Source organism: Saccharomyces paradoxus, chromosome XI (assembly GCF_002079055.1).
Source record: "Saccharomyces paradoxus chromosome XI, complete sequence".
In the NCBI taxonomy this organism is placed as follows: domain Eukaryota; kingdom Fungi; phylum Ascomycota; class Saccharomycetes; order Saccharomycetales; family Saccharomycetaceae; genus Saccharomyces; species Saccharomyces paradoxus.
This window is the reverse complement of record NC_047497.1, coordinates 336,736-362,855: the sequence shown is the minus strand read 5'-3', so window position 1 is coordinate 362,855 and position 26,120 is coordinate 336,736. Positions and strand designations below refer to the sequence as shown.

Genomic DNA, 26,120 nt, shown 5'->3' with positions numbered 1-26,120 from the left:
AACAAAAACAAAACCACTTCAATAAAGTTTGAGAAACATCTGTTAAAAATTAAAGTTGGTAACAGTGAGCATTGCTTTATAAAAACCAAAAAAAGACTGGATATAGAAGGAGAACTAGTAATAAAATCATGTCAAGTAAACAGCAATGGGCTAGTTCTGCTATTCAAAGTGATTCGAGTGGAAGATCACTCAGTAATGTCAACAGGCTTGCAGGAGACCAGCAGTCTATTAACGATCGTGCGTTATCGTTACTGCAAAGGACGAGAGCAAGAAAGAACTTACTACCCAGAAGAGAAGAAAGAAGGCGTTATGAGAGCTCAAAAAATGACCTAGATTTTGAAACAGACTACGAAGACCAAGCAGGTAATCTGGAAACTGAAACAGAGAATGAAGAAGAAGCTGGAATGAAAACCAAGGCACCAATATCCGCCCGAACTCATTCGTATGCTTTAGACAGATACGTTAGGCAGAAAAGAAGGGAAAAGCAAAGAAAGCAGGGCTTGAAGCGTGTCGAAAAGAGATATAGTCCTAGTGAATTAGCTCTGTACGAAATTCGAAAATATCAACGTTCTACAGATTTATTAATTTCCAAAATTCCATTTGCAAGGCTAGTGAAAGAGGTTACAGATGAGTTTACAACCAAAGATCAAGATTTACGTTGGCAGTCAATGGCGATTATGGCGCTGCAGGAGGCAAGTGAAGCATACTTAGTAGGGTTACTGGAACATACCAACCTCTTGGCGTTGCATGCGAAAAGAATAACTATAATGAAGAAAGATATGCAACTAGCAAGAAGAATCAGGGGACAGTTCATTTAGCGATGTTTATGCACCAGTTTTTTAAGGTTATGGAGCGCCCTTTTGAGGAGGCATGATTTGCGTGCTCAACGTGAGTGCTATAGTGGTTTTTTAGGGCTAGAGCCGATTGTTCCCTTTTTCGGGATTCATATTGAGTTGAGGTGCTTTAAATGTTTTAAATAAGGTTAGTATAAATCGTAATTTTATTTCTTTCGGTTCGACACATACTCTTTGCTGTCGGCGGTTTTTTTTTTTTACCTTCACTTGGACTTCGTAAGACGTTTTGGCAGTCCCCTATATTTCGCGATGAGGCTCCAGATCAAAGGTTAAGGGTAGAGGTTATTTCTTTTTCAGATTGATTAAGGGATACTTCTACAGGGTATACATGATGAAAAGTATGGAGTAAACAATGCTATTTAACAGATGAAAACCGTCATAGAAAGCTCCATGTTTTTCTGCAACCTCTAAATAAAACCGATCACATAAATTAATCCGCAGTTTTAAGTGTGATTGACGATAAAGCTTAAGTAAGTAGTGCAAAATATTGTAATGTCACTAATATCTCCTTTTCAAACCGCCGATGTGGAATCTGTCCAGACCTCAGAACAAATTACTGAAAGAGAGACGGTTAGAGTATCCACTTTGCAAGGGCCGCTGCACTCTTCTGAAATGCATGGCGTTGCCCCGGAAACGCCTCGCTCAATTTCAGATGACGTCCGCAAACTGAAGAGTATATATTCTACTTATCAGCACAGTGGACAACCTTTGAGTAAAGAAGCCATATTCCATGCGAAACAGAAGTATGGCATTTTGAATACTCCGGCTAATTACAGGACACTCGGTTTAGGTGACTCGGGTAGTGAATCAGCTGATCTAGCAGCCCGTTTAGCCAATAAGAGAACCAAAGGCCAACCTAATGACACTGTAGAAACAGCAATCGAACAAAAGGCGCGGAATGAGGCTTTCAAAGAAACCTTTTCGAAGATTCCATTGACCCCTCCTGAAGACGTCCCAGTGACGGTCAATTTGGGTCTCAAGGGAAAGCGAGATTTTCTAACAAGATTAGCTGCACAAAAAGCATTGGCCTCCAGTTCTTCATCAGTTAATTCTATAAATGAGGCTTCCGATCGTTCTAGTTTGAAAAAAAAAAGGCCTTCCGGTGCTCCTCTTGGTGATGAGTTTGATGCAAACGTTGTTAATCCACAGCACTCTGCACGTTTCAAATCCTTGGACTTATCTAAAGTACTGGATGGAGCTGAAAGAAGAGCAATCAGTAGAGTCAATGATAGGTTGTATCCTCAAAAGGTAAACTTTAAAAACGGATTGCAGAGTGGTAACGAGAGCGGCGTATCAAAAGCTAATAAAGAGGTTTTCAAGAAAGGAACTTTGGAGAAGCTTGAACGTTCCGCTGAGCAATTCTTAAACTCTCACACTGGCAACGAAAGACAAAGACTAAATGACCGACAATATGTGTATGCAAAGAGTGCCGCCGATGCAGTAAAAGATCTTGATCCAAAGACATTGGAAGACCCGGATTTTGCTGCAAAAGAGGCACAAAGAAATGTGTATATACAGCAGGTGTCATCTCCGATGGTGCTACATGAAGCTCAAAAGCTTGCGAATAGGAAATTGCAGGATATTGACGCACGAGATACTTATATGATTCTGTTCGGTAACCAAGCTTATAATAAGCTTGCTGTCAAAATAGCTTTAGAGCACTATTCTGTTAACCAGGAACAAAAGAAGAAAATATATTTGGGTGGTGGCTTGTGGATAACTCCGGAAGAAGTTAATGTTGTGGCCAGAAAGTTAATATCACCAGTGGTAAACGAAATTGATGAACGAGCTAGTAAACAACGTGATGTTGATAAGGATATTGAAAGAAGGTCAAGAGTTCTTGATCAGGAGTATGAGAATTGGAATTTTATGGAACGTGTGAAAGAGCAAAATGACAAGCAATTATTGTTGGCGATGGAATCAAAGCAGCAACGTGAAAAAGTAGCTAAAAAGGCTGAAGGGGGGCAAAGCTATGATTTGTTGGTACAAAATATGAATATTAAAGTACAGCAGAAGGAGAGGGAACTTGAAAATGCCAAAAAGAATCACGAACATCTAAGGAACGAATTGCAGGAAACGTTGTCCAAGAACTTGTTAGGGGAGAATGATGAACTGAAAGATTGGAATGACGCATGTGAAAGGGACCTCAAAAATTCCAACATTGAACATGATCAAGCTGTCAGATCGCACTTTAGCAATTTGAGGAATTCCGAAAAAGGGTATGACGAACTTATGGATGAGCATAGCAAGCTACAGGTAGAAATTAAAAGACTTAACGCTTCAATTACTAAGCACAAAACTGCAATTCATGATTTTAACGCAAGGGTTGATGCAGATGGAGTTTTAGCAGCGGAACGGGGCCAGCAAATTCGTAGTGAGAGGCACCTTCTGGATGCTACCGTCAATGACCCTCTGGTTATTTCTGCAGAAAAGGCAAAAGAAGAAGCCGAATTAGCTACAGAAGAATGTATGTTAAGAGAATTGCAAATAGATGAAATGGCAATTATCAGGAATATTAAATTGCGGGAGTATGAAAGGAAGCTCAAAAAGGAGAGGGAAACAGCTTCAAGACCTAGAAAGGACAGTGAAGGGTTGACAAATGATTCTAACGTTTCTCGAGATGTTATCGTGAATGCAGCTGCTACTAATGAAAAAACGGCTCACATAGGAGAGAGTGCGTCTCCAAAAGATGCTATTAAAAGCCGGTTTCTCTCTACGTATAATACGGGAAAGGACGTTGATAGTTCTGCTAGTGCCAGGTCAGTCACTGGTGTTAGTGGTGTCTTGGACGATAGGCCTGAAACTCCAACCTCCAATAAGAAGACAGAGTTACATGGCAATGATGTGGGGCCACATAAAGTACACCAAGCAGCAGATGACATCGCTGAAGATTCCATCTTGAACGACAAGAATAAATCTTCAAGGCCAGTGGCAGATACTGGAGGCTCCATAACGATAGAGCAATTTTTATTAAGTAAGAATGCTAATAAACAAGGGCTATCTAAGACGGAGTCTGGAACAATGAAGAATGATTCTGTGGTGAACCCAATGGGGTCAAAAAAGGAGCATGATTTTGCCCATACTAGCGACAAAGGCCGTAGATCCTTCAGTGGCTTTTCCCAAGGTTCAATAGAAAACGATTATAGTAATGAAGTTACTGATGATCAGGATGATCAAGATGAATCAGACATAAGAGTTCGTGATTCTAATGATTCCAGTACCTCTCCTAAAGAAAGTTTTTTCAAAGAGGTTATCTGATGCTGTATCAATCTTCGCCATTAGCCGGTGCGGCTACTCGCCCTAAGATACCTTAATGTTGGTTTCTTTGTTATATTTTTCTAGTCCCTTTTTTCTTTAATTTTTTGTTTAATATCTATTTATTCTAAGTATATCAAGAGCCAAATAAAACCAGCAACTCAAAATATATTCGCTAAATAGTATTGCATTTATTAATTTTAGTCTTTAACGTAATAGGCAACTGTTATGGGTCGGTGAGAAATATGTTAAAAAAAAAAAGGCAGCCAGAAAAAACTCTTCAACAAAAGGAAAACTATTATACAGACTGAGAAGCATAGAATTAGATATCAATTATATTAGTAACAGAGGGAAAAAAAAATAATGAGAGAAAATGATGATGTCCTTGCAAGTTTTATTAAAGTATGCTTGGAAAAGAAAAAGACGAATATATCTTGCAGGTTGAAGGGTATTCTTTAATCAAGTCTAGTGTATATGAGATCATACTACTACTTGAAAGGTTTCATTGGAAGAGGCGTTATTGTGATTATTTGAAGATGCTGTTTCTGTGGTAATTACGCCGGCGTTATCGTCCGAGGGCAAAACTTCTTCACTATGGTAGAGGCCTAGCGCCTTGTCATACTTGTAATAACCGGAAAATGATTCCACGTGGTTGAAATAGCGAGATTCTCTGTACCTTCCACCTAAATAAAAATCGGCAGAAAGGATCATAAATAGGATACCAAACCAAAATGCCAGCAACCATTCGAAACAAGCACTCTTGGAACCATCATTGATAGCACCGAAACAAATGGCCCAAACAACGGCTAGGGTTAACCATATAACTTTTAGAGTCGCACTGATGGTAAATTTGTTCCATATGTGGCCTTCCCATTTATACCAAGGTAGCTCATCCACGGTATTATAACCTTGATTGAAGCTTTTTTCAGAGGATTGAGGATTGAAGTGAGGGCTGGCTAGGGGGTGAATTGAGGCATAGTGTCTTCCCATGAGAAAATACTCCGCGATCAAGCAGCAAGTGGACAGGAACATGAACACGACGAAAACAGAGACCATAGCAATGTGGACGTGATGGTATCGAGCGGTTGAGAAGATGGAACAGAATAAAAGGCCTAGTTCACCAATGCCGCCGAGAACAAAAGCGGCAAAAATTAGATTCCGTTCATCCTTTGTGTAGTATGGAGGCATTAAGTATTTACCGCTGCGCAATTTTTCAGCATAGGAGGTCGAATCAGAGATAGAGGGGTCTTTCTTCTTCAACTGGAAAGGAAGGTAGCCGGATCTTTGAAAAAATTCAAGCGCAACAGTGATTACATATCCTAGACCCTGCCAGCCGGCGCACGATATGAATAGTGGTCTTAAGTTAGTGGCACCTATATCTGAAATGTAAACAGGGAATTGCTCCGTATGCATGAACCAATATATGGGATGGCCTTGACTAGCCCAGCAAATGAGCATAGCTATCAGCATACCATACCATGGGATGAAGGCAATCCAAGGTACTATGAACAGCCAGTTGCCTGGACTTTTAAATTGAAGCATGTTGTATTGCTTGTATCTTCTATGTGTTTTTACTATGTAGCAGAACTTTTTACTATGAACGTCAAAAGTATCTAAAAGAAAAAAAAATCCCGCAAAAAAATTGTGTCTTATTATTTAGGTTTTTAGTTGTTCAAATGTTAAGTCAGTAAATCTCAACTTCAGGGAATAACTATATTTATAAACTGAATGCCCCTAAGAAGGAGTGAAAAATTCCGGTTTCATTCTCCTTCGCTTAGATGACAAATCTTCCAGGCTGAAAAAAGTTGCTATTTTTCCAGTTTTTTTTTTTCATCCATTTAGTTTACTGCCGCGGATCCTACAATTGAAGAGAGCCCTTACGCCGCAGAGGGGCAAGAGATCTTCGTTTTGAGCAGCCGTGGAAGATGGTCGGAGTTCGATATGGCTGGCAGGATTGTAGTGTTGGTCTTTGTTGATTATCTTGAGCCATGTATACCCTCACTTAGGCTATTATTGTGCCAATGCGATATGTCCGGTGCGTCATAGGGGAACGGAGGCCCTTACTTGATTAGTAACTACTCCGGTTATATGCGGTAGTGCCGCGCGGGTAACAGAAGAGCGGGTTTTTCTTATTTTATTTTCCGTTTTTTTCCGCCCGTTTCCGTTCTTTTCCGTTTTTTTGGTTTGTTTTGGTGAGTTGAGCCATCAACAAAATAGATAATCTACAATTTGGGCGTGGAAATAGAGGCAGGTTGGTAGTTATTAGGAAAGAGCAACGCAAGGGTGCGTTGACATAGAAATGGGTTCTGTAAGCAAAGAAGAAACATTGGAAAAACTGGATCAAGAGATCACGGTGAACCTGCAAAAGATAGACTCTAATTTAAGTTTCTGCTTTCATAAGATCACCCAGGACATCATCCCACACGTCGCCACATATTCAGAAATATGTGAGCGGATCATGGATAGCACCGAATGGCTGGGGACTATGTTCCAAGAGACTGGGTTGGTGAATTTGCAGGCCAATGCAGCTGCACCAGTGAAAAACGCCCCAGTAAAAGGCGTTATTTTGAACAATAATGCGGGTATACTCTCTACCTCCGCTGAAGATGTGAGTAGGGAGTCTCAGACGTGCAATGGTTCTGATGAGCTGAATTCAGCCGTAGGCTTCAACCGGAACGCACATTCTGTGTTTACTAACGACAGTACGGACGATTTCCACACAGCAAATATAACATCCACGGGACAGATATTGAAACTTCCAGACTCTAGCGACGAAGATACTGGCACAGATGTACTGCCTTCAAGGGACCAAAGAGACCTTACGGGCGAGGGTCATGATGACGCTGATAATGAGCAGGACGAAAGTACAATACAGAGACAAAGTCGCAAAAGAAAGATCTCGCTACTTTTGCAGCAGCAGTACGGGTCCAGCTCTAGTATGGTACCGTCTCCGATTGTGCCCAATAAAATGCGGAAGCAATTGGCTCATGAGGAACACACTAACAACGGCGGCGATGACGACGATGAGAACAGCAACAATATAGAGAGTTCGCCTTTAAAGCAGGGACAAGCGGACAAAGACAACGAAGGCCCCGATGAAGAAGAGAGTACGAAAGAAGTACCAAAGCCTGGAACCATCATTCATTTTTCTACGAATAGATAGAATAAATAGGTACACACAGTGTTTGCTAATGAATAAATTGAGAAAGTAGGGTAACAGGAAGGGCATTTTTTTCTTCAATATAGGGAGAGCTGTACCCAGAGTATTTAGAGTATTTGCATTTAGAAATTTACTGTAAGTGCGCCAGATATACACTGGAAATAGGTCATTAAAAATATATATATTTGTGTTCTTACTTAAACTACAATAACAATAATACCAGTTTTATATGGGGAATATAATGTCAGCTAGTTTTGCGCCAGAATGCACCGACTTAAAAACGAAATATGATAGTTGCTTCAATGAATGGTACAGCGAAAAATTTCTGAAGGGAAAATCCGTTGAGAACGAGTGCTCAAAACAATGGTATGCTTACACTACATGTGTTAACGCAGCTCTCGTCAAACAAGGTATCAAGCCTGCTCTAGACGAAGCAAGGGAGGAGGCGCCGTTTGAAAATGGCGGTAAACTAAAAGAAGCTGATAAATGAAACATATTCTGGCACAGGAAGTGCCCTGCTCAACATGTAAATAGCAATATAACAATATCGACTCATAGCAATGTATAGTATTTCTGCTTATTATTAGATCTGTTTCAATTCTTTACCTTTTTAGGAAATCCGTCACCCGTGATACCGTCGGAGGTGAGCACTCGCCAAATAAATAACGGGAAATGGTGGCAAAAAATAGTGGCGGGAAAAGGAAAAATTTTCGTTCTCTCCCATATAAACGTTTCATTCCTTTTCCTAAGTCCTTAACATATTTACAGCAATTTCAAAAACATTTGCATTTTATATTTTTCGATCTTTTGGACCCAGAAGAAGAAACTCTTACCAATTACCCCAAAAAAATTACCATCATAAAGTACTTACATATTTATTTTTGTTTGGTCGTTTTCTCAATATAATCTACATCATCATATATATATAATGTCTACACAATTTAGGAAGTCAAATCATAATAGTCATAGTAATAAAAAACTAAATCCTGCGCTAAAGTCCAAAATAGACACGCTTACAGAATTGTTCCCTGACTGGACGAGTGATGATTTAATTGATATAGTTCAGGAATATGATGATTTGGAAACTATAATTGATAAAATTACTTCTGGCGCAGTGACAAGATGGGATGAAGTAAAGAAACCTGCCAAGAAGGAAAAGCACGAAAAGAAGGAACAACAACACTCATATGTTCCTCAACAACATTTGCCAAACCCTGAAGATGATATTACATACAAGAGTTCTAATAATAGCAATTCTTTTACTTCTACAAAGCATAACAGCAGCAACAACTATACTCAAGCCAGAAATAAGAAGAAGGTACAAACACCACGAGCTCATCCAACTGGAAAACATGTCAATATCGACAAGGGAAAGCACGTTCCATCTAAGCCTGTTTCAAATACTACATCGTGGGCAGCAGCCGTTTCTGTAGATACTAAAAACGACATTCCTCAAGATTCAAACGATGATAATAATGAAGAATTAGAAGGGCAAGAACAAGAAGAGCAGGAAAAAAATCAAGAAAAGGAGCAATCAGAAGAACAACAACAGCAAGAAAGTCATAATAACAAAGAAGAACGCAAACAAATAGAACAACCTTCTTTACCTTCAAAGAAAACTTCCAAAACATCTGCTTCACAACCAAAGAAAATGTCATGGGCTGCAATTGCTACACCAAAACCAAAAGTTGTTAAGAAGGCCGAATCCCCTCTTGAAAACGTTGATGAATTGAAGAAAGAAATAAGCGAGATTAAGGAGGACGAAAATTCGGAAGCTGGAGAGCAAGGTAATGAACAAGAAATCCCTGTACAAGAACAGGAGGCGGAGACTGCTGAACCTTCTGAAGAAAGTGAAGACAGAGCCCCTGAAGTGAACGAGGAAAAATCCGAAGAAGCTGAAGAAAAGGAACAAGAAAAAGAAGAGGAACTGGAAGCGGAAGAACTGGAACAAGAACAAGAACAAGATAATGTTGCTGCTCCAGAAGAAGAAGTTACAGTTGTCGAAGAAAAAGTTGAAATTAGTGCTGTTATTTCAGAACCTTCAGAAGATCAAGCTAATACTGTTCCTCAACAGCAACAACTACAACTACAACCACAACAGCAACAACAACAACAACAACAGCAACAACAACAACCACAACAACAACAACCACAACAACCACAACAACAACAACCACAACAACAACAACAACAACAACAACAACAACAACAACAACCTGTACAAGCTCAAGCTCAGGCTCAAGAAGAACAATTATCTCAAAACTACTACACCCAACAGCAGCAGCAACAATACGCTCAACAACAGCATCAATTACAACAACAGTATCTATCCCAGCAACAGCAATATGCTCAGCAGCAACAGCAGCATCCCCAACCACAAACACAACAGCCTCAATCACAACAAAGTCCACAAAGTCAAAAGCAAGGGAACAACGTGGCTGCTCAACAGTACTACATGTACCAGAACCAGTTCCCTGGATATTCTTATCCAGGTATGTTTGATTCGCAAGGATACGCGTACGGTCAACAATACCAACAACTTGCTCAAAACAACGCACAAACTAGTGGTAATGCTAACCAATATAATTTCCAACAAGGTTATGGTCAAGCAGGTGCCAACACTGCTGCCGCCGCCAACTTAACCAGTGCTGCTGCCGCCGCTGCCGCTTCTCCAGCTACAGCACATGCCCAACCTCAACAACAACAACCATACGGAGGCTCATTCATGCCATACTATGCTCACTTTTACCAACAGTCATTCCCATACGGTCAACCTCAATATGGTGTAGCCGGTCAATATCCATATCAGTTACCAAAGAATAATTACAATTATTACCAGACTCAAAACGGTCAGGAGCAGCAGAGTCCTAACCAAGCTGTTGCCCAGCATGCTGAAGACTCTCAACAGAAGCAATCGCAACAACCACAGCAACAGCAACCGCAAGGCCAACCTCAACCGGAAGTTCAAATGCAAAATGGACAACCTGTCAACCCACAACAGCAAATGCAATTCCAACAATACTATCAATTCCAACAACAACAGCAACAGGCTGCTGCCGCTGCCGCTGCCGCTGCCCAACAAGGTGTACCATATGGCTACAACGGTTATGATTACAATTCTAAAAATTCAAGGGGTTTCTATTAATTAGGGAGAAGTAGAACCTCCCATATAAAAAACGAAATGGGGAACGAAGTACATTTAAAATAAATATACATTTTATTATTACTATTATATTTCACTTCCTTCAGTGTTTGGTCAAGGATCCCGTATCCTTTTGATGATGTCATATATCATTTAAATTTTGCATATATATATACGTACGTAAATAAGAAAAGGTATATATATGTTTGTGTTATCTATCTAGTTAGCTTTGTCTTTTTATTTTGCGCGTCTGAAACTGTCTATTTTTCTACTTTAAATATCATTGCATTCAAATTTCCGCCGTTGGTATTATTTGCAATTGGACTATGGAACACATATGAGTACATCAGTACAGACGCGGCAGAATAAAGAGCCTGGAGATGCATTATTTTCCTGTTGCGATAGTAACAGGTGCCACAAGGGGTATAGGCAAAGCAATATGTCAAAAGTTATCTCAAAAAGGTTTAAGTTGCATTATGCTGGGGTCCACTAAAGAAAGTATAAAACACACCGCGATAGGTAAAGATTATTTACGATCGGCATCATCATATCAACGGCACTGTGCAATGGCAATTGATTTTAAGAAATGGCCTCACTGGTGTGATTATGAGTCATATGACGGTATCGAATATTTCAAAGATAAACCGCCCTTGAAATTGAAATACTCCTCAATGTTTGACCCATGTAATAAGTGGTCAAATAATGAGTATCGTTACCATCTAAACTTACTGATCAATTGCGCAGGCTTGACTCAAGAATCATTAAGTATAAGAACCACTTCTTCCGAAATTCAAGATATAATGAATGTTAACTTCTTAAGTCCTGTGACAATGACAAACCTCTGTATCAAGTATATAATGAAATCCCAAAGAAAGTGGCCGGAACTCTCCCGTCAATGCGCCCGACCCACTATTATAAACATTTCTTCCATCTTACACTCCGGGGAAATGAAGGTTCCAGGTACATCTGTTTACTCCGCCTCCAAAGCCGCACTGTCCCGATTCACAGAAGTTTTAGCTGCAGAAATGGAACCAAGAAATATTAGCTGTTTTACGATATCTCCAGGTTTGGTCAAGGGTACCGATATGATCCGGAATTTGCCAGAGGCATCTAAAGAGGCGCTGGAGAATGCTATTGGCACACAAAACACAACTACACCTGCTGAAGTGGCGGAAGAAGTCTGGTCTTTATACAATAGAACTGCCTTGGATAGGTAAAAAAGAACTACAATAAATAACTGCTTTGCTTCTGTTCAGTGTGTATTCCGATGAGCTCAATCAACACAATTTCACATCACGTTTCTTTTTTTTTTTCGCTAAGAAAAATTTTACAGAATTTTTCAGAGGCAAAACTCATCGATTTTTCGCACGCATTTCTCGTAGAATTAATATATTTTCTATTTTTTTTTATTGGTTTTTTTTTTTCACTTTTTTTTTTCCTTTCATGATATTTATAAGGAGAAGTATTTCAATTGGGACTTGAGAAAAAACTTTTAATTTTGGCTAATGTTTTTATTTGACGGTTTGCTTCTTTTTCTCTTACTCGTTTAGCCACTTTCTTCTTGGAACCTCAGTTGCGGTTAGCAGATTAACACAGAACATACTATAGACAAATATGATTATTTACAAGGATATCTTCTCTAACGACGAATTGTTGTCTGATGCTTACGATGCTAAGTTAGTCGATGACGTTATCTACGAAGCCGACTGTGCTATGGTTAATGTCGGAGGTGACAACATTGATATCGGTGCTAACCCATCTGCTGAAGGTGCTGATGATGATGTTGAAGAAGGTGCTGAAATGGTCAACAACGTTGTCCACTCCTTCCGTCTACAACAAACCGCTTTTGACAAGAAGTCCTTCTTGACCTACATCAAGGGTTACATGAAGGCTGTTAAGGCTAAGTTGCAAGAAACTAACCCAGAAGAAGTTCCTAAGTTCGAAAAGGGTGCTCAAACTTACGTCAAGAAGGTTATCGGTTCTTTCAAGGACTGGGAATTCTTCACTGGTGAATCTATGGACCCAGATGCCATGGTTGTCATGTTGAACTACCGTGAAGATGGTACTACTCCATTTGTTGCCATCTGGAAGCACGGTATCGTGGAAGAAAAGATCTAAGTCTAGCGAAATTAGAAAAAAAATTTCGTATTTTGTATTTGAATCTGAGAGCAGGACCCCCCTTTCTCATTTTTAATGTATATGTAACCTCTCTCTTTTTCCTCTGCATCAACTTTTTAGCTTCTATTCTTTGATTCTATAGGTATCTAAACTTCCTAATTACTTTTCACCACGCATTAGGACGTTTTTAATTATTCTATGATTTTACTATGACACGTTTATTAGTTGTCGTCGATATGTTGTTAATTATTATTTTCGTTTTCATTACCCTACATAACTTTCATGCTTGTTTGCTTTCCTGTCTTTCTCTTCAATTATGTGAAAAAAAATTGAATTAAAACAGCATGAGAAGTTGGGAAACAAACTGCAATTGACGAAGTCTAACGTTCATAAGCATTTTTCAAGAGGTAAAAATTTCACTCGTACATAATTGATTTAGTATGGCATGCCTCTCAAGAATTGATGCAAATTTGCTCCAGTATTATGAAAAAGCTGAACCCAATAATACGGTTGATTTATACATCAGTAATAACGGTAATAATAACGACCTGAAAGGAGGAGATAGGTCCAGCTCTACACCAGTTTCTAAGCCTTATGGAAGTGAATATTCTAATTGTTTACTATTGAGTAACTCCGAATATATCTGCTACCATTTTTCCTCAAGATCAACATTGTTGACATTTTATCCTTTGAGTGACGCATACCATGGGAAGACCATTAATATACATTTACCGAATGCTTCTATGAACCAGAGACACACTTTAACGATAAAAGAGGTGGAACAGCAATTGCTGGTTAATATAATCTTAAAGGATGGTTCGTTCCTGACATTACGACTACCCCTAAGTTTCCTGTTTTCATCGGGCAACACTCTCAACGGAGAGTGGTTTCATATCCAAAACCCCTATGACTTTACAGTTAGAGTTCCTCATTTCCTTTTTCATGTGTCACCCAAGTTCTCGGTTGTTTTTTTGGAGGATGGTGGTTTGTTGGGTTTAAAAAATATTGATGGCTTACATTACGAACCTTTACTGTTTAATGATAATTCATATTTGAAAAGTTTAACAAGATTCTTTTCTAAAAATTCTAAATCCGATTATGATAGCGTGATTAGTTGCAAATTATTCCATGAGAGGTATTTAATTGTGTTGACCCAGAATTGCCATTTGAAAATTTGGGATTTAACTTCATTTACTTTGATACAAGATTATGATATAGTTTCACAACCAGGTTCAGACCCAAGCCATTTCAGAAAAGTGGAAGCTGTAGGAGAATACCTTTCCTTGTACAACAATACCTTAGTTACACTGTTGCCCTTAGAAAATGGGCTTTTTCAAATGGGTACTCTATTGGTTGATTCAAGCGGTATTTTGACTTATACTTTCCGAAATAACATCCCCACTAATCTTTCTGCTTCTGCCATTTGGTCAATTGTAGATTTAGTTCTAACGAGACCATTGGAGTTAAATGTCGAGGCTAGTTATCTAAACTTGATCGTTTTATGGAAAAGTGGTACTGCTAGCAAATTACAGATACTAAATGTGAAAGATGAAAGTTTAAAAAATTACGAATGGATAGAATCTATCAACAAATCCTTAGTAGATTTGCAGTCCGAACATGATTTGGATATCGTTACGAAGACTGGAGATATTGAAAGAGGTTTCTGTAATTTGAAATCAAGATATGGTACCCAAATTTTTGAACGTGCACAACAGATATTGAGTGAAAATAAGATCATTATGGCTCATGATGAAGATGAGGAATATTTGGCTAATTTAGAAACAATATTGAGAGACGTAAAAACTGCATTCAATGAAGCTTCTTCCATAACTCTTTATGGAGATGAAATTATTCTCATTAATTGTTTCCAACCGTATAATCATTCCCTTTACAAACTGAATACTACTGTGGAAAATTGGTTTTATAATATGCATTCTGAAACAGATGGTTCTGAATTGTTCAAGTATTTAAGGACATTGAATGGTTTTGCTTCTACTTTGTCAAATGATGTTCTTAGATCCATTTCTAAGAAATTTCTTGATATAATAACCGGGGAGTTACCTGATTCTATGACTAACGTGGAAAAGTTTACGGACATCTTCAAAAGCTGCTTAGAAAACCAATTTGAAATCACCAATCTAAAGATTCTTTTCGATGAACTGAACTCCTTCGATATCCTAGTAGTTTTAAATGATCTAATCAATAACCAAATGAAGCCCGGTATATTTTGGAAGAAGGATTTCATTTCTTCAACCAAATTCGATGGTTTTACAAGTATAATTTCCCTAGAATCTCTTCACCAGTTACTCTCCATACATTATCGTATTACTTTACAAGTATTGTTAACATTTGTTCTGTTCGATCTCGATACCAACGTTTTTGGACAGCATATATCCACACTATTGGATTTGCATTATAAGCAATCTTTATTGTTAAACTTTTATAGGCAAGATAAGTGTCTGTTGGCGGAAGTTCTTCTCAAAGATTCTTCCGAATACTCCTTCGGTGTCAAATTTTTTAACTACGGCCAACTCATTGCCTATGTTGATTCTTTGAATTTCAATGTCTACAATGCTTCCATCACAGAAAACTCTTTCTTTATGACATTTTTCCGATCATATATTATTGAAGATACATCTCATAAGAATATAAGGTTCTTTCTTGAGAATGTTGAGCGTCCGTTTTACTTACGTCACAATGAGGTGCAAGAATTTATGTTTGCTATGACCTTATTCAGTTGTGGTAAATTCGATCAATCTTATGAGATATTTCAATTACACGATTATCCCGAGGTTATCAATGACACATTGCCGACATTCTTAGAGGACCTTAAGAGTAAAGATTACCATGGTGATAGTATATGGAAGGACCTTTTGCTCACTTTTACGGTTCCATATAGGCATTCCGCATTCTATTATCAATTATCTCTCTTATTTGATAGAAATAACAGCCAGGAGTTTGCTTTGAAATGTATATCGAAGTCAGCAGAATATTCATTGAAAGAAATCCATATAGAGGAACCAAAAGACTTTAAAGAAAGGCAGCATATTCATTATTTAAATCTTTTAATCCATTTCAGAATGTTTGCAGAAGTCTTGGACGTTTTGAGATTGGGTCACGAGTGTCTTTCTGATACAATCAGAACAAAATTCTTCCAACTATTATTACAGAAAGATGTATATTCACGAGATTTTTTCAGCACGCTTCTACGCTTGTGTAATGAACATTCAGATAATGGCGAACTGTACCTCCGTACAATAGACATCAAAATAGTGGATAGTATCCTGTCACAAAATCTGCAGAGTGGCAATTGGGAGTGTTTTAAGAAGCTTTACTGCTTTAGAATGCTAAACAAAGGCGAGAGAGCGGCTGCAGAAGTGCTATACCAGTACATATTAATGCAAGCTGATCCTAATGTTATTCAAAAGAAAAAATGTTATCTAATGGTTATCAACGTTTTATCTAGCTTTGATAGTACATACGACCAATGGATCTTAAACGGTAGTAAAGTGGTTACTTTAACTGATTTGAGGGACGAATTACGAGGTCTATAACAAATCTATATACACTGTAAATTAATACTTCATTTTATAAATTGGATAACTCTAAACACAAATGTCAGCTCTTGACCTTCGTTTGGGTCCTCAAGAAATTTGATTTTTAAGAAGATTGAATTTAAATTTAAATTATTATTACATGAATGTACGGACAGGAAAAATAAAAACAAAGTAGGGGATCAAAATTCCCTGATATAAAGAATACAAAATATTATTTCATGACGCTGTTTCTGGAGCTTATTTTAAAAGCGTTAGGAGGGAGGAGAAAATTCAATGCTTGTTGGTCAACGAGGAATCTGGTATATGGTAAAGGTACTATTCGCTCTTTTTTGAGTTGCAAGCGACAATCCTCAACTTATCCACTGAAATTACGCTTTGGCTATCTCCTGGCCCGTTCTGGGAGGCATCGCGGTGGCTGTCCTCAACAGTGACCTGACAATTTTTTACGATGAAAGTCCAAACGTCATCGCAAAACCCATATGTATCCAGGTTTCCTTTCACAGTCAGTTTAGATTGGGTATTATCTTTTAAAGTTTCAGCGACGACTTTGTCAAATGTCTCTAAAACACGCATAGCTAACGAAGCTTCTATTCTCCCATCACTAATTAAAGTGTCAAGAGCATCCACCAAACTATTCCCTATAGTACTTCTACGATATAATTCGTAATACCCAGGTACTGCCATTTATTCTAATTGTTATCTTCGGTAGCCTGTATCCCTCTGCCTAACCACTTAGTGCATGTTCTTTTTATTCCTTAATCGGTCGAATATTTTACTAAGTATTCGAAGGCGTTAAGAAAATATTGCCCTTAGTAAGGATAGGTTACCCGACAGCATAACAAAATGAAGCTAGCCTTATTACATTATATCGAGAACTCGATTTTCATGTCTACCACGTATAGAGCAGCACATGTTATTTGCAATGCAATCAGACAGCTTCATACAAGTTTTTGAATTGGGCTATTTATCTTTCGTCAATTTCTTAGTTAAGGGAATTTTTTTTATGTTTTTTTACATTTTTGACTTAATACATTGCTAATAAAAGCAAATTCATGAATTTGTACTAAACCTTCTTTTAGATAGTGGTAAAGACAAGATACTGTATATAACCTACATAAAAAAAAAAATGGGCTTGACGTCTTCGTTACCGTGTAATATTTAAGTCATATATATAACTTCTTTGGTCTATTGCTGGCTATAATAACTCTTCATATTCGATTTTATTTTATGTTTTGATATACTTTCACTCAAGCGGGTAATATCTCCGGAAGTTAACATGGTGATGATGAATATCAAGCGTATTATTAGTAACGATGCTTATAACGAGGATGAGAAGAAAAAAGACAATCAAAGGGGTGCTGAAAGTCAGGTAACCCATACCATATCATCAGAAACTGAAATTGTGTAACATGAGTAGCACGATATTTTATCGCTTTAAATCCCAGCGAAACACATCAAGAATTTTATTCGATGGTACCGGCCTGACAGTATTTGACTTGAAAAGAGAAATTATTCAAGAGAACAAACTAGGCGATGGCACTGATTTTCAATTAAAAATTTACAACCCAGATACAGAAGAGGAATACGACGATGATGCCTTTGTTATACCTAGATCTACTAGTGTGATAGTAAAAAGATCTCCAGCAATAAAATCATTCTCTGTACATAGCCGACTTAAAGGGAACGTAGGAGCAGCAGCTCTTGGGAATGCAACAAGATATGTTACTGGTAGGCCAAGAGTGTTACAAAAGAGGCAACATACTGCCACAACTACTGCTAATGTTAGTGGTACAACAGAAGAAGAAAGAATTGCTAGTATGTTTGCTACACAAGAAAACCAATGGGAACAAACGCAAGAAGAGATGTCTGCAGCCACACCCGTTTTTTTCAAGTCACAGACGAATAAGAATTCTGCGCAAGAGAACGAAGGCCCACCACCACCAGGTTATATGTGCTACCGTTGCGGGGGCAGAGATCACTGGATTAAGAATTGTCCTACAAACAGCGACCCAAATTTTGAAGGAAAAAGAATCAGAAGAACTACAGGTATTCCAAAGAAGTTTTTAAAATCAATTGAAATAGATCCCGAGACAATGACGCCGGAAGAGATGGCTCAGCGAAAGATTATGATCACAGACGAGGGGAAATTCGTGGTTCAAGTTGAAGACAAGCAATCATGGGAAGATTACCAAAGAAAAAGAGAGAACCGGCAAATCGATGGCGACGAAACAGTATGGAGGAAGGGCCATTTCAAAGACCTGCCTGATGATTTAAAATGTCCTTTGACAGGAGGTCTTTTGAGGCAGCCCGTAAAGACAAGCAAGTGCTGCAACAAGGACTTCTCAAAAGAAGCGCTGGAAGACGCACTAGTGGACAGCGACTTTGTATGCCCCAATTGCGAAACTCGCGATATCCTACTTGATTCATTAGTACCCGATCAGGATAAGGAAAAGGAGGTCAAAGCGTTCTTGAAGAAGCAAGAAGAATTGCACGGCAATTCCAAAGATGGCAACCAGCAGGAAACTAAGAAGATGAAATTAGTGGATACAACCGGCATCACTGGTTTGAACAACAATACCAACCTGCCGACCTCTGTAAATACCGGCGGTACGCCAGTGCCACCTGTACCGCTGCCTTTCGGTATGCCTCCTTTCCCCATGTTTCCAATGCCTTTCATGCCTCCAGCGCCAACTATCACAAATCCTCATCAAACAGATGCAAGTCCCAAGAAATGACGATTCTAAGTAACCGCCTATTTGGCTTTCACATACGTCACATACGTCAATATAGATATTATAGTAATAATAGCAGCATTATTGGTAATACGTAATAGTTAAAGATGTAAAATATGTGTGGGTTAACACGTTTATAATGATAATACATGGATTCCTCTATTTTTCCTTCTTTCAATCTAGCAGCCCGGGAATACACGGCTTCTTCTTTTTCTTCCAGCTCAACGCGAATCACGCTGCCGTGAGCATCCTCTTTTTTCATATCTGACAACTGAGGACGTAACCGACGGAAAAGCATGAGCCTAGCGTTGCTCCAATAGAGCATTGGATGGTTAATACCATTTGTCTGTTCTCTTCTGACTTTGACTCCTCAAAAAAACCTACAATCAACAGATCGTTTCAATTATGCCCTCACAAAACTTTTTTCCTTCCTCCTTCGCCCACGTTATATTTTATCCCTCATGTTATGTAACGGATTTCTGCCCTGATTTATTATAAAAAGACAAAGACATAATATTTCTCTATCAATTTCAGTTATTGTTCTTCCTTGCGTTATTCTTCTATTCTTACTTTTTTCTTGTCATATAAAACCATAACCAAGTAATACATATTCAAAATGGGTGTTGAACAAATCTTAAAGAGAAAGACCGGTGTCATCGTTGGTGAAGATGTCCACAACTTATTCACTTACGCTAAGGAACACAAGTTCGCTATTCCAGCTATTAACGTCACCTCTTCTTCTACTGCCGTTGCTGCCTTAGAAGCTGCTAGAGACAGCAAGTCCCCAATCATTTTGCAAACCTCTAACGGTGGTGCTGCTTACTTCGCTGGTAAGGGTATCTCTAACGAAGGTCAAAATGCCTCCATCAAGGGTTCTATTGCCGCTGCCCACTACATCAGATCCATTGCTCCAGCTTACGGTATCCCAGTCGTCTTACACTCTGACCACTGTGCCAAGAAGTTGTTGCCATGGTTCGATGGTATGTTGGAAGCTGATGAAGCTTACTTCAAGGAACACGGTGAACCATTATTCTCCTCCCACATGTTGGATTTGTCTGAAGAAACTGACGACGAAAACATCGCTACTTGTGTCAAGTACTTCAAGAGAATGGCCGCTATGGACCAATGGTTAGAAATGGAAATCGGTATCACCGGTGGTGAAGAAGATGGTGTTAACAACGAAAACGCTGACAAGGAAGACTTGTACACCAAGCCAGAACAAGTCTACAACGTCTACAAGGCTTTGCACCCAATCTCTCCAAACTTCTCCATTGCTGCTGCTTTCGGTAACTGTCACGGTTTGTACGCTGGTGACATCGCTTTGAGACCAGAAATCTTGGCTGACCACCAAAAGTACACCAAGCAACAAACTGGTTCCAAGGAAGACAAGCCATTGTTCTTGGTCTTCCACGGTGGTTCTGGTTCTACCGTCCAAGAATTCCACACTGGTATTGACAACGGTGTTGTCAAGGTCAACTTGGACACTGACTGTCAATACGCTTACTTGACTGGTATCAGAGACTACGTCTTGAACAAGAAGGACTACATAATGTCCCCAGTTGGTAACCCAGAAGGTCCAGAAAAGCCAAACAAGAAGTTCTTCGACCCAAGAGTCTGGGTTAGAGAAGGTGAAAAGACCATGAGTGCTAAGATCACCAAGTCTTTGGAAACTTTCCGTACCACTAACACTTTATAAGTTAATTCAAATTAATTGATATAGTTTTTTAATGAGTATTGAATCTGTTTAGAAATAATGGAATGTTATTTTTATTTATTTATTTATATTATCCGTTCTTTTCTTTCCAAGTTGTGTAGTGACACCGACACCAACCAAATGATTAATGATTTCTAAAATATATAACTTGAAATATCTTTATTAACCCGCAGGTCCATCTCCTGTCACACAATTTTTAGCCCGGCACGCATCGCTATCTTGTCTTTTCATGTTTCTTCGGCGAAACATCATTTAATGGCTTGCGATAAGGAAGAACCACGTTTAGGTTTTACGGCAATGTATTACAAAGTCACTTACAAAATCACTTCGAGGTCATCCTAATGCGAGGATAATTTTTAATTCCTCATTTTGGAGTTCGCGATTGCCTTCTGTTATTAACAACAGTTTTAATTTTCATTTCGTTCTGAAACTCTTCGAGTTCTTTACAGAGTCTTTCATAGTAGCTTACTTTATCCTCCAGCAAACTTAATTTAATATCGATTTCGGCCCTTAAGGTTTCCACATCATCGAGTTCAACATCATCTTTCAACTTAAATTTATTCTCTAGCTCTTCCAACCAAGCCTCATTACTTCTTGATTTACTAGTGAAAAGGGATACACTTTGTGCGCAATCTAGATCAAAAGTTTCCTGCAAAGAATTTACCAGTTTCTCGACGTCATAATACAATTTGTTTTGTTCTCCCATCACAATTCAATGTATAACTAATGGATCCTTATATAGCGCTAACTAAGCATGTGACCCTCTACCTCACCTTTCTTCTAACTCCTTTTAGTATACGGCAGAGATATTGCTGATAAAAATGAGGGTAATATAATTTGATACTTTCATTCGGCAAGAAACATCAAACGCCGCGTTTATCATGAGAAAGCAAACGTCACACCAAACCCGAATACTTCTAAATCGTAAATTAAAGTGATCACAACATATTCTTGTCATTAAATTAATTATTATTAATTTTTCGATATTATATAAAAGAATCAAGTATGTATATAAAGGAGAATAAAATACCAAGGATGAAGAAAAAAATTAGAAGTCTATACGCTGAACCAGAACGTGCATAATTTTAGAACCCGCCAAATGGTAAACGGAAATATACGGAAAAGAAGCTGAAGTAGTAGTTGGAAACGCAAAAAAGAAAAGAAGAAAAATTTGAAGTATCTTAAAATTTTATCAGAAACAAATACCAATGTTTCATTTCATTCCTTAGAATATATCCGAATGAAATGTCTAATTCACTTGTTTTGTAAACTGAGGAAGAAAGAATATTATATCTCGGAAACCTAGCCATACCATGACTTGCTTTTATTTGCTTTTGACCTTTTTTTCAGAAATCACCGTGCTTTTTGTGAGTTTTTAGATGTTGTGATAAATTGTCACTTCTACTGAATTTTTTTTCGCAGAACATACAAGCAAATGGGCGTTCCGTTGAATGAACGGATCTGATATGCCTTTTCAAGTGCTCGCTGCGTCTGAATGCCTTCTCACAGTCTTTGCACTTGAAAGGTTTATTTTTATCATAGTTATTAGGATCAATGGTAGTAATAGATTTCCTTTTCCGAGGTTGGACAGGAACCTTACCATTGTTGTTGTTATGGGAAATAGTTGGACTTAAAGTAACGCTTGACGACTTTCTTCTTCTTGTGCTTGGGCTTACTGTTGCCTGTTTAGTAGGTTGTTGTTGATGATGCTGGGCCGCGGGGTGAGCTTGGTTGGTAGGAAGGATTTTGAAGGAAGAGTTCATCGAGATGTCATAACTTTTTCTTTGGAAAGCTGGCGTAGGCGTGATGTTGTCAACACCAGAGGTCGCCAATTTAGCGGCAGCAGAAGCATTATCTGACAACATCATAGAAGGTTTGATGAATTGTTGATCCTGAGCCGGAGGTGACTTGAGAATGTTGAATGGGTCCACGTTACTGTCATATGCCGACATTGTGGCTGCGTCTAAGCTATTGTAATTTAGTGTACCAAAAGCATCATCTTCATTTTCCTCTGAAAGGAATGATGCCGAATCTGATAGAGGATTCGTCATCACCGAGTCATTTGCAAAGGATTCAATATCATGAATCAAGGGCAGAGAGGCACGTTGATGTCTTGTGGCGCTGCTGCTATGGGAGATGCGATTTAAAGAAGAGGAAATGCTTTTTGGCTTCGTAATACCGGAGTCCTTAGAGAAGTCCATACTATAACCGCTCAGAGCTTGAGAAACGTCATGATCTAACAATTTGAAATTTGGATTGGAGTTGTTTATTGTGGTAGTTGGTGAAATGGTCGATCCACGCCTCTCCGTAGTGGCGGTACCTTCAGGAATGATTTGTTGGGTTGGCTTACCATTGTTACTACTTCTATGATTCATATTCCAAAACTCTATTGAATGAGAGATCGAATTCCTAGAATCAGTCATAGAAGGAAAAGAGGAAGTAACCACTTCACTGTGCCTTCTTGCATCGCGACCAGCGTCCGGCATGAACTTCAATGCTTCTTCTGAAGATACGAAATCCTCTAAGATTGATTGCATGCTATTAGTATTATCATTATTGGTATCGTCTAGATTATAATCATTGTCGTTCAATCCTGTTGAACTGTTGACGTTATTTGGTAATCTGGCATCTAGAAACAAATTGGAATATATAGAGGGTTCTGCTTCAAGGAGGTTAGTCTTTGGAGAAGTTGCGTGTTGATGTGGTGATAATTCTATGTTTTCATTAAACTGACTGTCATTGATGGAATTCATTGGAGAAAATACCTTCTCTAATTGCTCCAAGTTTTTCAATTCATCACTTAAAGTTTGAGGGGTGGCTACTGAAGTATATATCTTATCACCACCATTTTTCTTACCATTAACATTCCCGCTTTGCTTCTCAATCTCGTTCATGAACTGCACGTTATTAGAATTCTTCCACTTCCAGTTAGTGGCTAAACTAGAGGTATCTTTTAAATTCATCAAACTATTATTAGCAGTGGTGTTAGTCGTTCCTGCTAGAATTGGAGTATTAGTGGCATCCGTTCTATGAGGAGATTCCATTGAGAATTGGCCAAAGGTGTACTCCGGAGAAGATATACTGTTATTGGCAGAATTATCGTTGGAGGAAGAAGTAGCAGAGACATTTGTTGCATTCAATACCGGGTCCATCAATCCGTTTGGCCCGTTTATCATAGACGACTCTTCTTGTTTCTTATTTGCGTGACGAACGAAATTGTTATTAGGTCCGAAGGCTAGCATTGTACTATTTTTAATAAAAAAAAACTCAACTGATAAAGGCGTTAAATATCCAAAAAGGAAATTTCACGTTTTAATTTATAGTTCTTTTCTCTTCAGATGTTTATCCTATGGAATCAAAACGGAAAGAGACGGAAAAATTCTTAAGCCTGCCTGCCAGCTGCGAAAAACACATCACAGAACTCCAGTTGCTTGTTATATACAAATATAGACAGAAATAAGATGCATAAAAATAAAATTTAAGTACTTACACGTACGCTCGTGCATCTAAGGAAATGTGTGCAGCATCGGGAGGGTAGAAACGTCCGCAACCAGGATCCCAGAAATAGCCATAATAGCTGTAAGAGATAAGAGACCTTTGTTAAACGCTCTCAAAAGGGTGGGTTTGGTTTATCCGGAGAATAGCAATGCTCAAACCTTATTGCTCAAGAGTCCTAGTTCTAGCTCGGGTTTTTCAGGTTCTAAAAATGACCAGTACGCCGTCGACTGTAAAACCTCGTGGGAGAAAGCCGGTTCCTGCAGCCTGATATTTGCGCCGGGTTTACACGGCACCGACTCTAGCAGCCCTGGCCACTCTCATCGCTACCAACCGCTTCGTACAACAGTACCCGCCAGCAGCCGGCTGCTGGCCCCACATAATAATAGTGACGGATCCGTCCCCGCGCTCGTACTTCACGGCCAACCCCACCTTTTCTCTTTTCTTGGTGTGCGGTTGCCCTTCTTTCAAGGAACGGATCTTCGGGCTTTTTTTGCGCGCTCAAAATCTCCCGGAGCGGTACTTTCCATGTATGTTTTTTATTCAAATTATTACTTTCTACTGCTGGCAGAATAGTAGTTTGGAACTCACAATACCTGTGAGGAGACCCCTTCCCCTTTTCTTTCCCCTCCCCTGATTTCGGAAAATTAAAAAACCGTTACGTTTGACAATTATTCCTATTTGAGCGATTATTTTTCAAATTTCTCAACTTCTTTGCCTTCAGAGGTCCTGTGTGCCTTACATCGTCGAAGATACGTTGCATCTTTTATCAGAACATGGCTCTTCGTGCGCTAAAGGAAGAATCTAACAGAAGTCTACTACCCTAGGCAAGGCAGGCATTTTTTTATCAACAGTCTGTGGATAGATTCACTGCATCCTTATACTGCAAGAGACGAAATTTTTTAAAACCCTTCATCGTTTGGGGCTTTTAGCTTTCGATTAGATGTGTTTTAAAGGGGGCAGGCAGTGCTTATGTTTGTATTTACTCGCAATAAAGCCAGCGGCCTTGCTGCATTTTTCGTCTCCCTATACCGTTAGCCATGCGCTCAGATGAACGTCAAAAACATAAGGCCTACCCTTAAAAATTCTGCTGTGAAGGCATTAAGTATAAACAGGGTAAGCATCTACATGTCATTAGGCACGACGTGAGCCATTTCATACTCTGCTGCGGGATAGCAAGCTGTGCAGTATTCTAACAAAAAAACACGAAGAAAAAGAAAAGAATAGCGATTTCTCTGTAACAATCCTCTAATCTTTTCAGAAGAGCAAAAAAAGTGATCTCGTCATTAAGATTAAGAATTAGCGCCTTCCCAGAGTCACTCTAATCCTTCAACATACCTCCCAAACAGTAGTATTATATAGATAAAGGTAAGGCATTCTGGGCAAATATAAATTAAAATAACAGTGATTCATAGTAATAAAAAAAATGCAAGGTGATATCAGAAGGAAAAAAGATCTTTTACCTCGTTATAAAACGGGAAGCAAATATAATTCTAGAAGAAAGGGCAGTTATCTGACTACTCCTATGAAAAAGATTATAGTATACATTTTACTGTTATGCGGCGCCTATTTCGTTATAAATATTGCCTATTCTGATCTGAATAAGGAAACCAAGATCGAGTTAGAAAATCATTCTTCTGATATTTCTGCGAGTGGAAACGATCATACTAATGTTGTAGCCGGCGGTGCAGCTGACGCTACCAACAATAAACAACCGCAGCAAGCTAAAGTACCTAAAGAAAAGTTCAATAATGAAGTCGCAAAGCAACAAGAAGTAAAGAATTTGGAGAACGATTTGAAACCGCAAATTGATTCAGAAAAGCAGAAGCAGATAAACAAGGACAAAAAAGAACACAAGCAGCAACTCCAGAAAGAGAAACAAGATCTTGCCAAGGAAAAATTGGCTAACAATGAAATCCTTGATAATTAATCAATTCAGCCCCTTCCCCATAATTTGGTGATGGAAACAATCCATCTTCTTGACTCACATCACCTCCCTTATTCTTTGTATAGTGACACTGACATACTGTGTACGTACATAAAGGAATGCAGAACGTTTACAAACACGCAGAATCCGACACGGAAAAAAAACA

The 26,120-nt window shown here is 38.7% G+C and overlaps 15 protein-coding genes across 15 annotated transcripts; 11 read left to right on the top strand and 4 right to left on the bottom strand.

Annotated features, from left to right (window-relative positions):
- Window positions 1-128: 128 nt before the first annotated feature.
- CSE4 (centromeric DNA-binding histone H3-like protein CSE4) lies at window positions 129-818 on the top strand (the record flags this gene model as incomplete). Its single annotated transcript, XM_033911686.1, has 1 exon — window positions 129-818. The coding sequence occupies one exon, from the start codon at window positions 129-131 to the stop codon at window positions 816-818; it is 690 nt and encodes a 229-aa protein (XP_033767577.1).
- A 528-nt stretch (window positions 819-1,346) lies between these two features.
- Window positions 1,347-4,112, top strand: LPX2 (Lpx2p; the record flags this gene model as incomplete). The annotated part of the gene is made up of 1 exon (XM_033911685.1): window positions 1,347-4,112. The coding sequence occupies one exon, from the start codon at window positions 1,347-1,349 to the stop codon at window positions 4,110-4,112; it is 2,766 nt and encodes a 921-aa protein (XP_033767576.1).
- A 477-nt stretch (window positions 4,113-4,589) lies between these two features.
- Window positions 4,590-5,651, bottom strand: SFK1 (Sfk1p; the record flags this gene model as incomplete). Its single annotated transcript, XM_033911684.1, has 1 exon — window positions 4,590-5,651. The coding sequence occupies one exon, from the start codon at window positions 5,649-5,651 to the stop codon at window positions 4,590-4,592; it is 1,062 nt and encodes a 353-aa protein (XP_033767575.1).
- A 757-nt stretch (window positions 5,652-6,408) lies between these two features.
- On the top strand, window positions 6,409-7,272 carry ASK1 (Ask1p; the record flags this gene model as incomplete). The annotated part of the gene is made up of 1 exon (XM_033911683.1): window positions 6,409-7,272. The coding sequence occupies one exon, from the start codon at window positions 6,409-6,411 to the stop codon at window positions 7,270-7,272; it is 864 nt and encodes a 287-aa protein (XP_033767574.1).
- Window positions 7,273-7,498: 226 nt separating this feature from the next.
- MDM35 (Mdm35p) lies at window positions 7,499-7,759 on the top strand (the record flags this gene model as incomplete). Its single annotated transcript, XM_033911682.1, has 1 exon — window positions 7,499-7,759. The coding sequence occupies one exon, from the start codon at window positions 7,499-7,501 to the stop codon at window positions 7,757-7,759; it is 261 nt and encodes an 86-aa protein (XP_033767573.1).
- A 438-nt stretch (window positions 7,760-8,197) lies between these two features.
- On the top strand, window positions 8,198-10,414 carry DEF1 (DNA damage-responsive RNA polymerase-degradation factor DEF1; the record flags this gene model as incomplete). The annotated part of the gene is made up of 1 exon (XM_033911681.1): window positions 8,198-10,414. The coding sequence occupies one exon, from the start codon at window positions 8,198-8,200 to the stop codon at window positions 10,412-10,414; it is 2,217 nt and encodes a 738-aa protein (XP_033767572.1).
- A 377-nt stretch (window positions 10,415-10,791) lies between these two features.
- On the top strand, window positions 10,792-11,628 carry OAR1 (3-oxoacyl-[acyl-carrier-protein] reductase (NADPH); the record flags this gene model as incomplete). Its single annotated transcript, XM_033911680.1, has 1 exon — window positions 10,792-11,628. The coding sequence occupies one exon, from the start codon at window positions 10,792-10,794 to the stop codon at window positions 11,626-11,628; it is 837 nt and encodes a 278-aa protein (XP_033767571.1).
- Window positions 11,629-12,025: 397 nt separating this feature from the next.
- TMA19 (Tma19p) lies at window positions 12,026-12,529 on the top strand (the record flags this gene model as incomplete). Its single annotated transcript, XM_033911679.1, has 1 exon — window positions 12,026-12,529. One exon carries the CDS (start codon window positions 12,026-12,028, stop codon window positions 12,527-12,529), a length of 504 nt encoding a protein of 167 aa, XP_033767570.1.
- A 440-nt stretch (window positions 12,530-12,969) lies between these two features.
- On the top strand, window positions 12,970-16,083 carry NUP120 (Nup120p; the record flags this gene model as incomplete). The annotated part of the gene is made up of 1 exon (XM_033911678.1): window positions 12,970-16,083. The coding sequence occupies one exon, from the start codon at window positions 12,970-12,972 to the stop codon at window positions 16,081-16,083; it is 3,114 nt and encodes a 1,037-aa protein (XP_033767569.1).
- Window positions 16,084-16,401: 318 nt separating this feature from the next.
- Window positions 16,402-16,770, bottom strand: TOA2 (transcription initiation factor IIA subunit gamma; the record flags this gene model as incomplete). Its single annotated transcript, XM_033911677.1, has 1 exon — window positions 16,402-16,770. The coding sequence occupies one exon, from the start codon at window positions 16,768-16,770 to the stop codon at window positions 16,402-16,404; it is 369 nt and encodes a 122-aa protein (XP_033767568.1).
- A 725-nt stretch (window positions 16,771-17,495) lies between these two features.
- Window positions 17,496-18,821, top strand: MPE1 (cleavage polyadenylation factor subunit MPE1; the record flags this gene model as incomplete). The annotated part of the gene is made up of 1 exon (XM_033911676.1): window positions 17,496-18,821. The coding sequence occupies one exon, from the start codon at window positions 17,496-17,498 to the stop codon at window positions 18,819-18,821; it is 1,326 nt and encodes a 441-aa protein (XP_033767567.1).
- A 613-nt stretch (window positions 18,822-19,434) lies between these two features.
- FBA1 (fructose-bisphosphate aldolase FBA1) lies at window positions 19,435-20,514 on the top strand (the record flags this gene model as incomplete). Its single annotated transcript, XM_033911675.1, has 1 exon — window positions 19,435-20,514. The coding sequence occupies one exon, from the start codon at window positions 19,435-19,437 to the stop codon at window positions 20,512-20,514; it is 1,080 nt and encodes a 359-aa protein (XP_033767566.1).
- Window positions 20,515-20,896: 382 nt separating this feature from the next.
- Window positions 20,897-21,238, bottom strand: BLI1 (Bli1p; the record flags this gene model as incomplete). The annotated part of the gene is made up of 1 exon (XM_033911674.1): window positions 20,897-21,238. One exon carries the CDS (start codon window positions 21,236-21,238, stop codon window positions 20,897-20,899), a length of 342 nt encoding a protein of 113 aa, XP_033767565.1.
- A 640-nt stretch (window positions 21,239-21,878) lies between these two features.
- Window positions 21,879-23,774, bottom strand: MSN4 (stress-responsive transcriptional activator MSN4; the record flags this gene model as incomplete). Its single annotated transcript, XM_033911673.1, has 1 exon — window positions 21,879-23,774. The coding sequence occupies one exon, from the start codon at window positions 23,772-23,774 to the stop codon at window positions 21,879-21,881; it is 1,896 nt and encodes a 631-aa protein (XP_033767564.1).
- A 1,679-nt stretch (window positions 23,775-25,453) lies between these two features.
- Window positions 25,454-25,957, top strand: SPAR_K01480 (uncharacterized protein; the record flags this gene model as incomplete). The annotated part of the gene is made up of 1 exon (XM_033911672.1): window positions 25,454-25,957. The coding sequence occupies one exon, from the start codon at window positions 25,454-25,456 to the stop codon at window positions 25,955-25,957; it is 504 nt and encodes a 167-aa protein (XP_033767563.1).
- Between the last annotated feature and the right edge of the window lie 163 nt (window positions 25,958-26,120).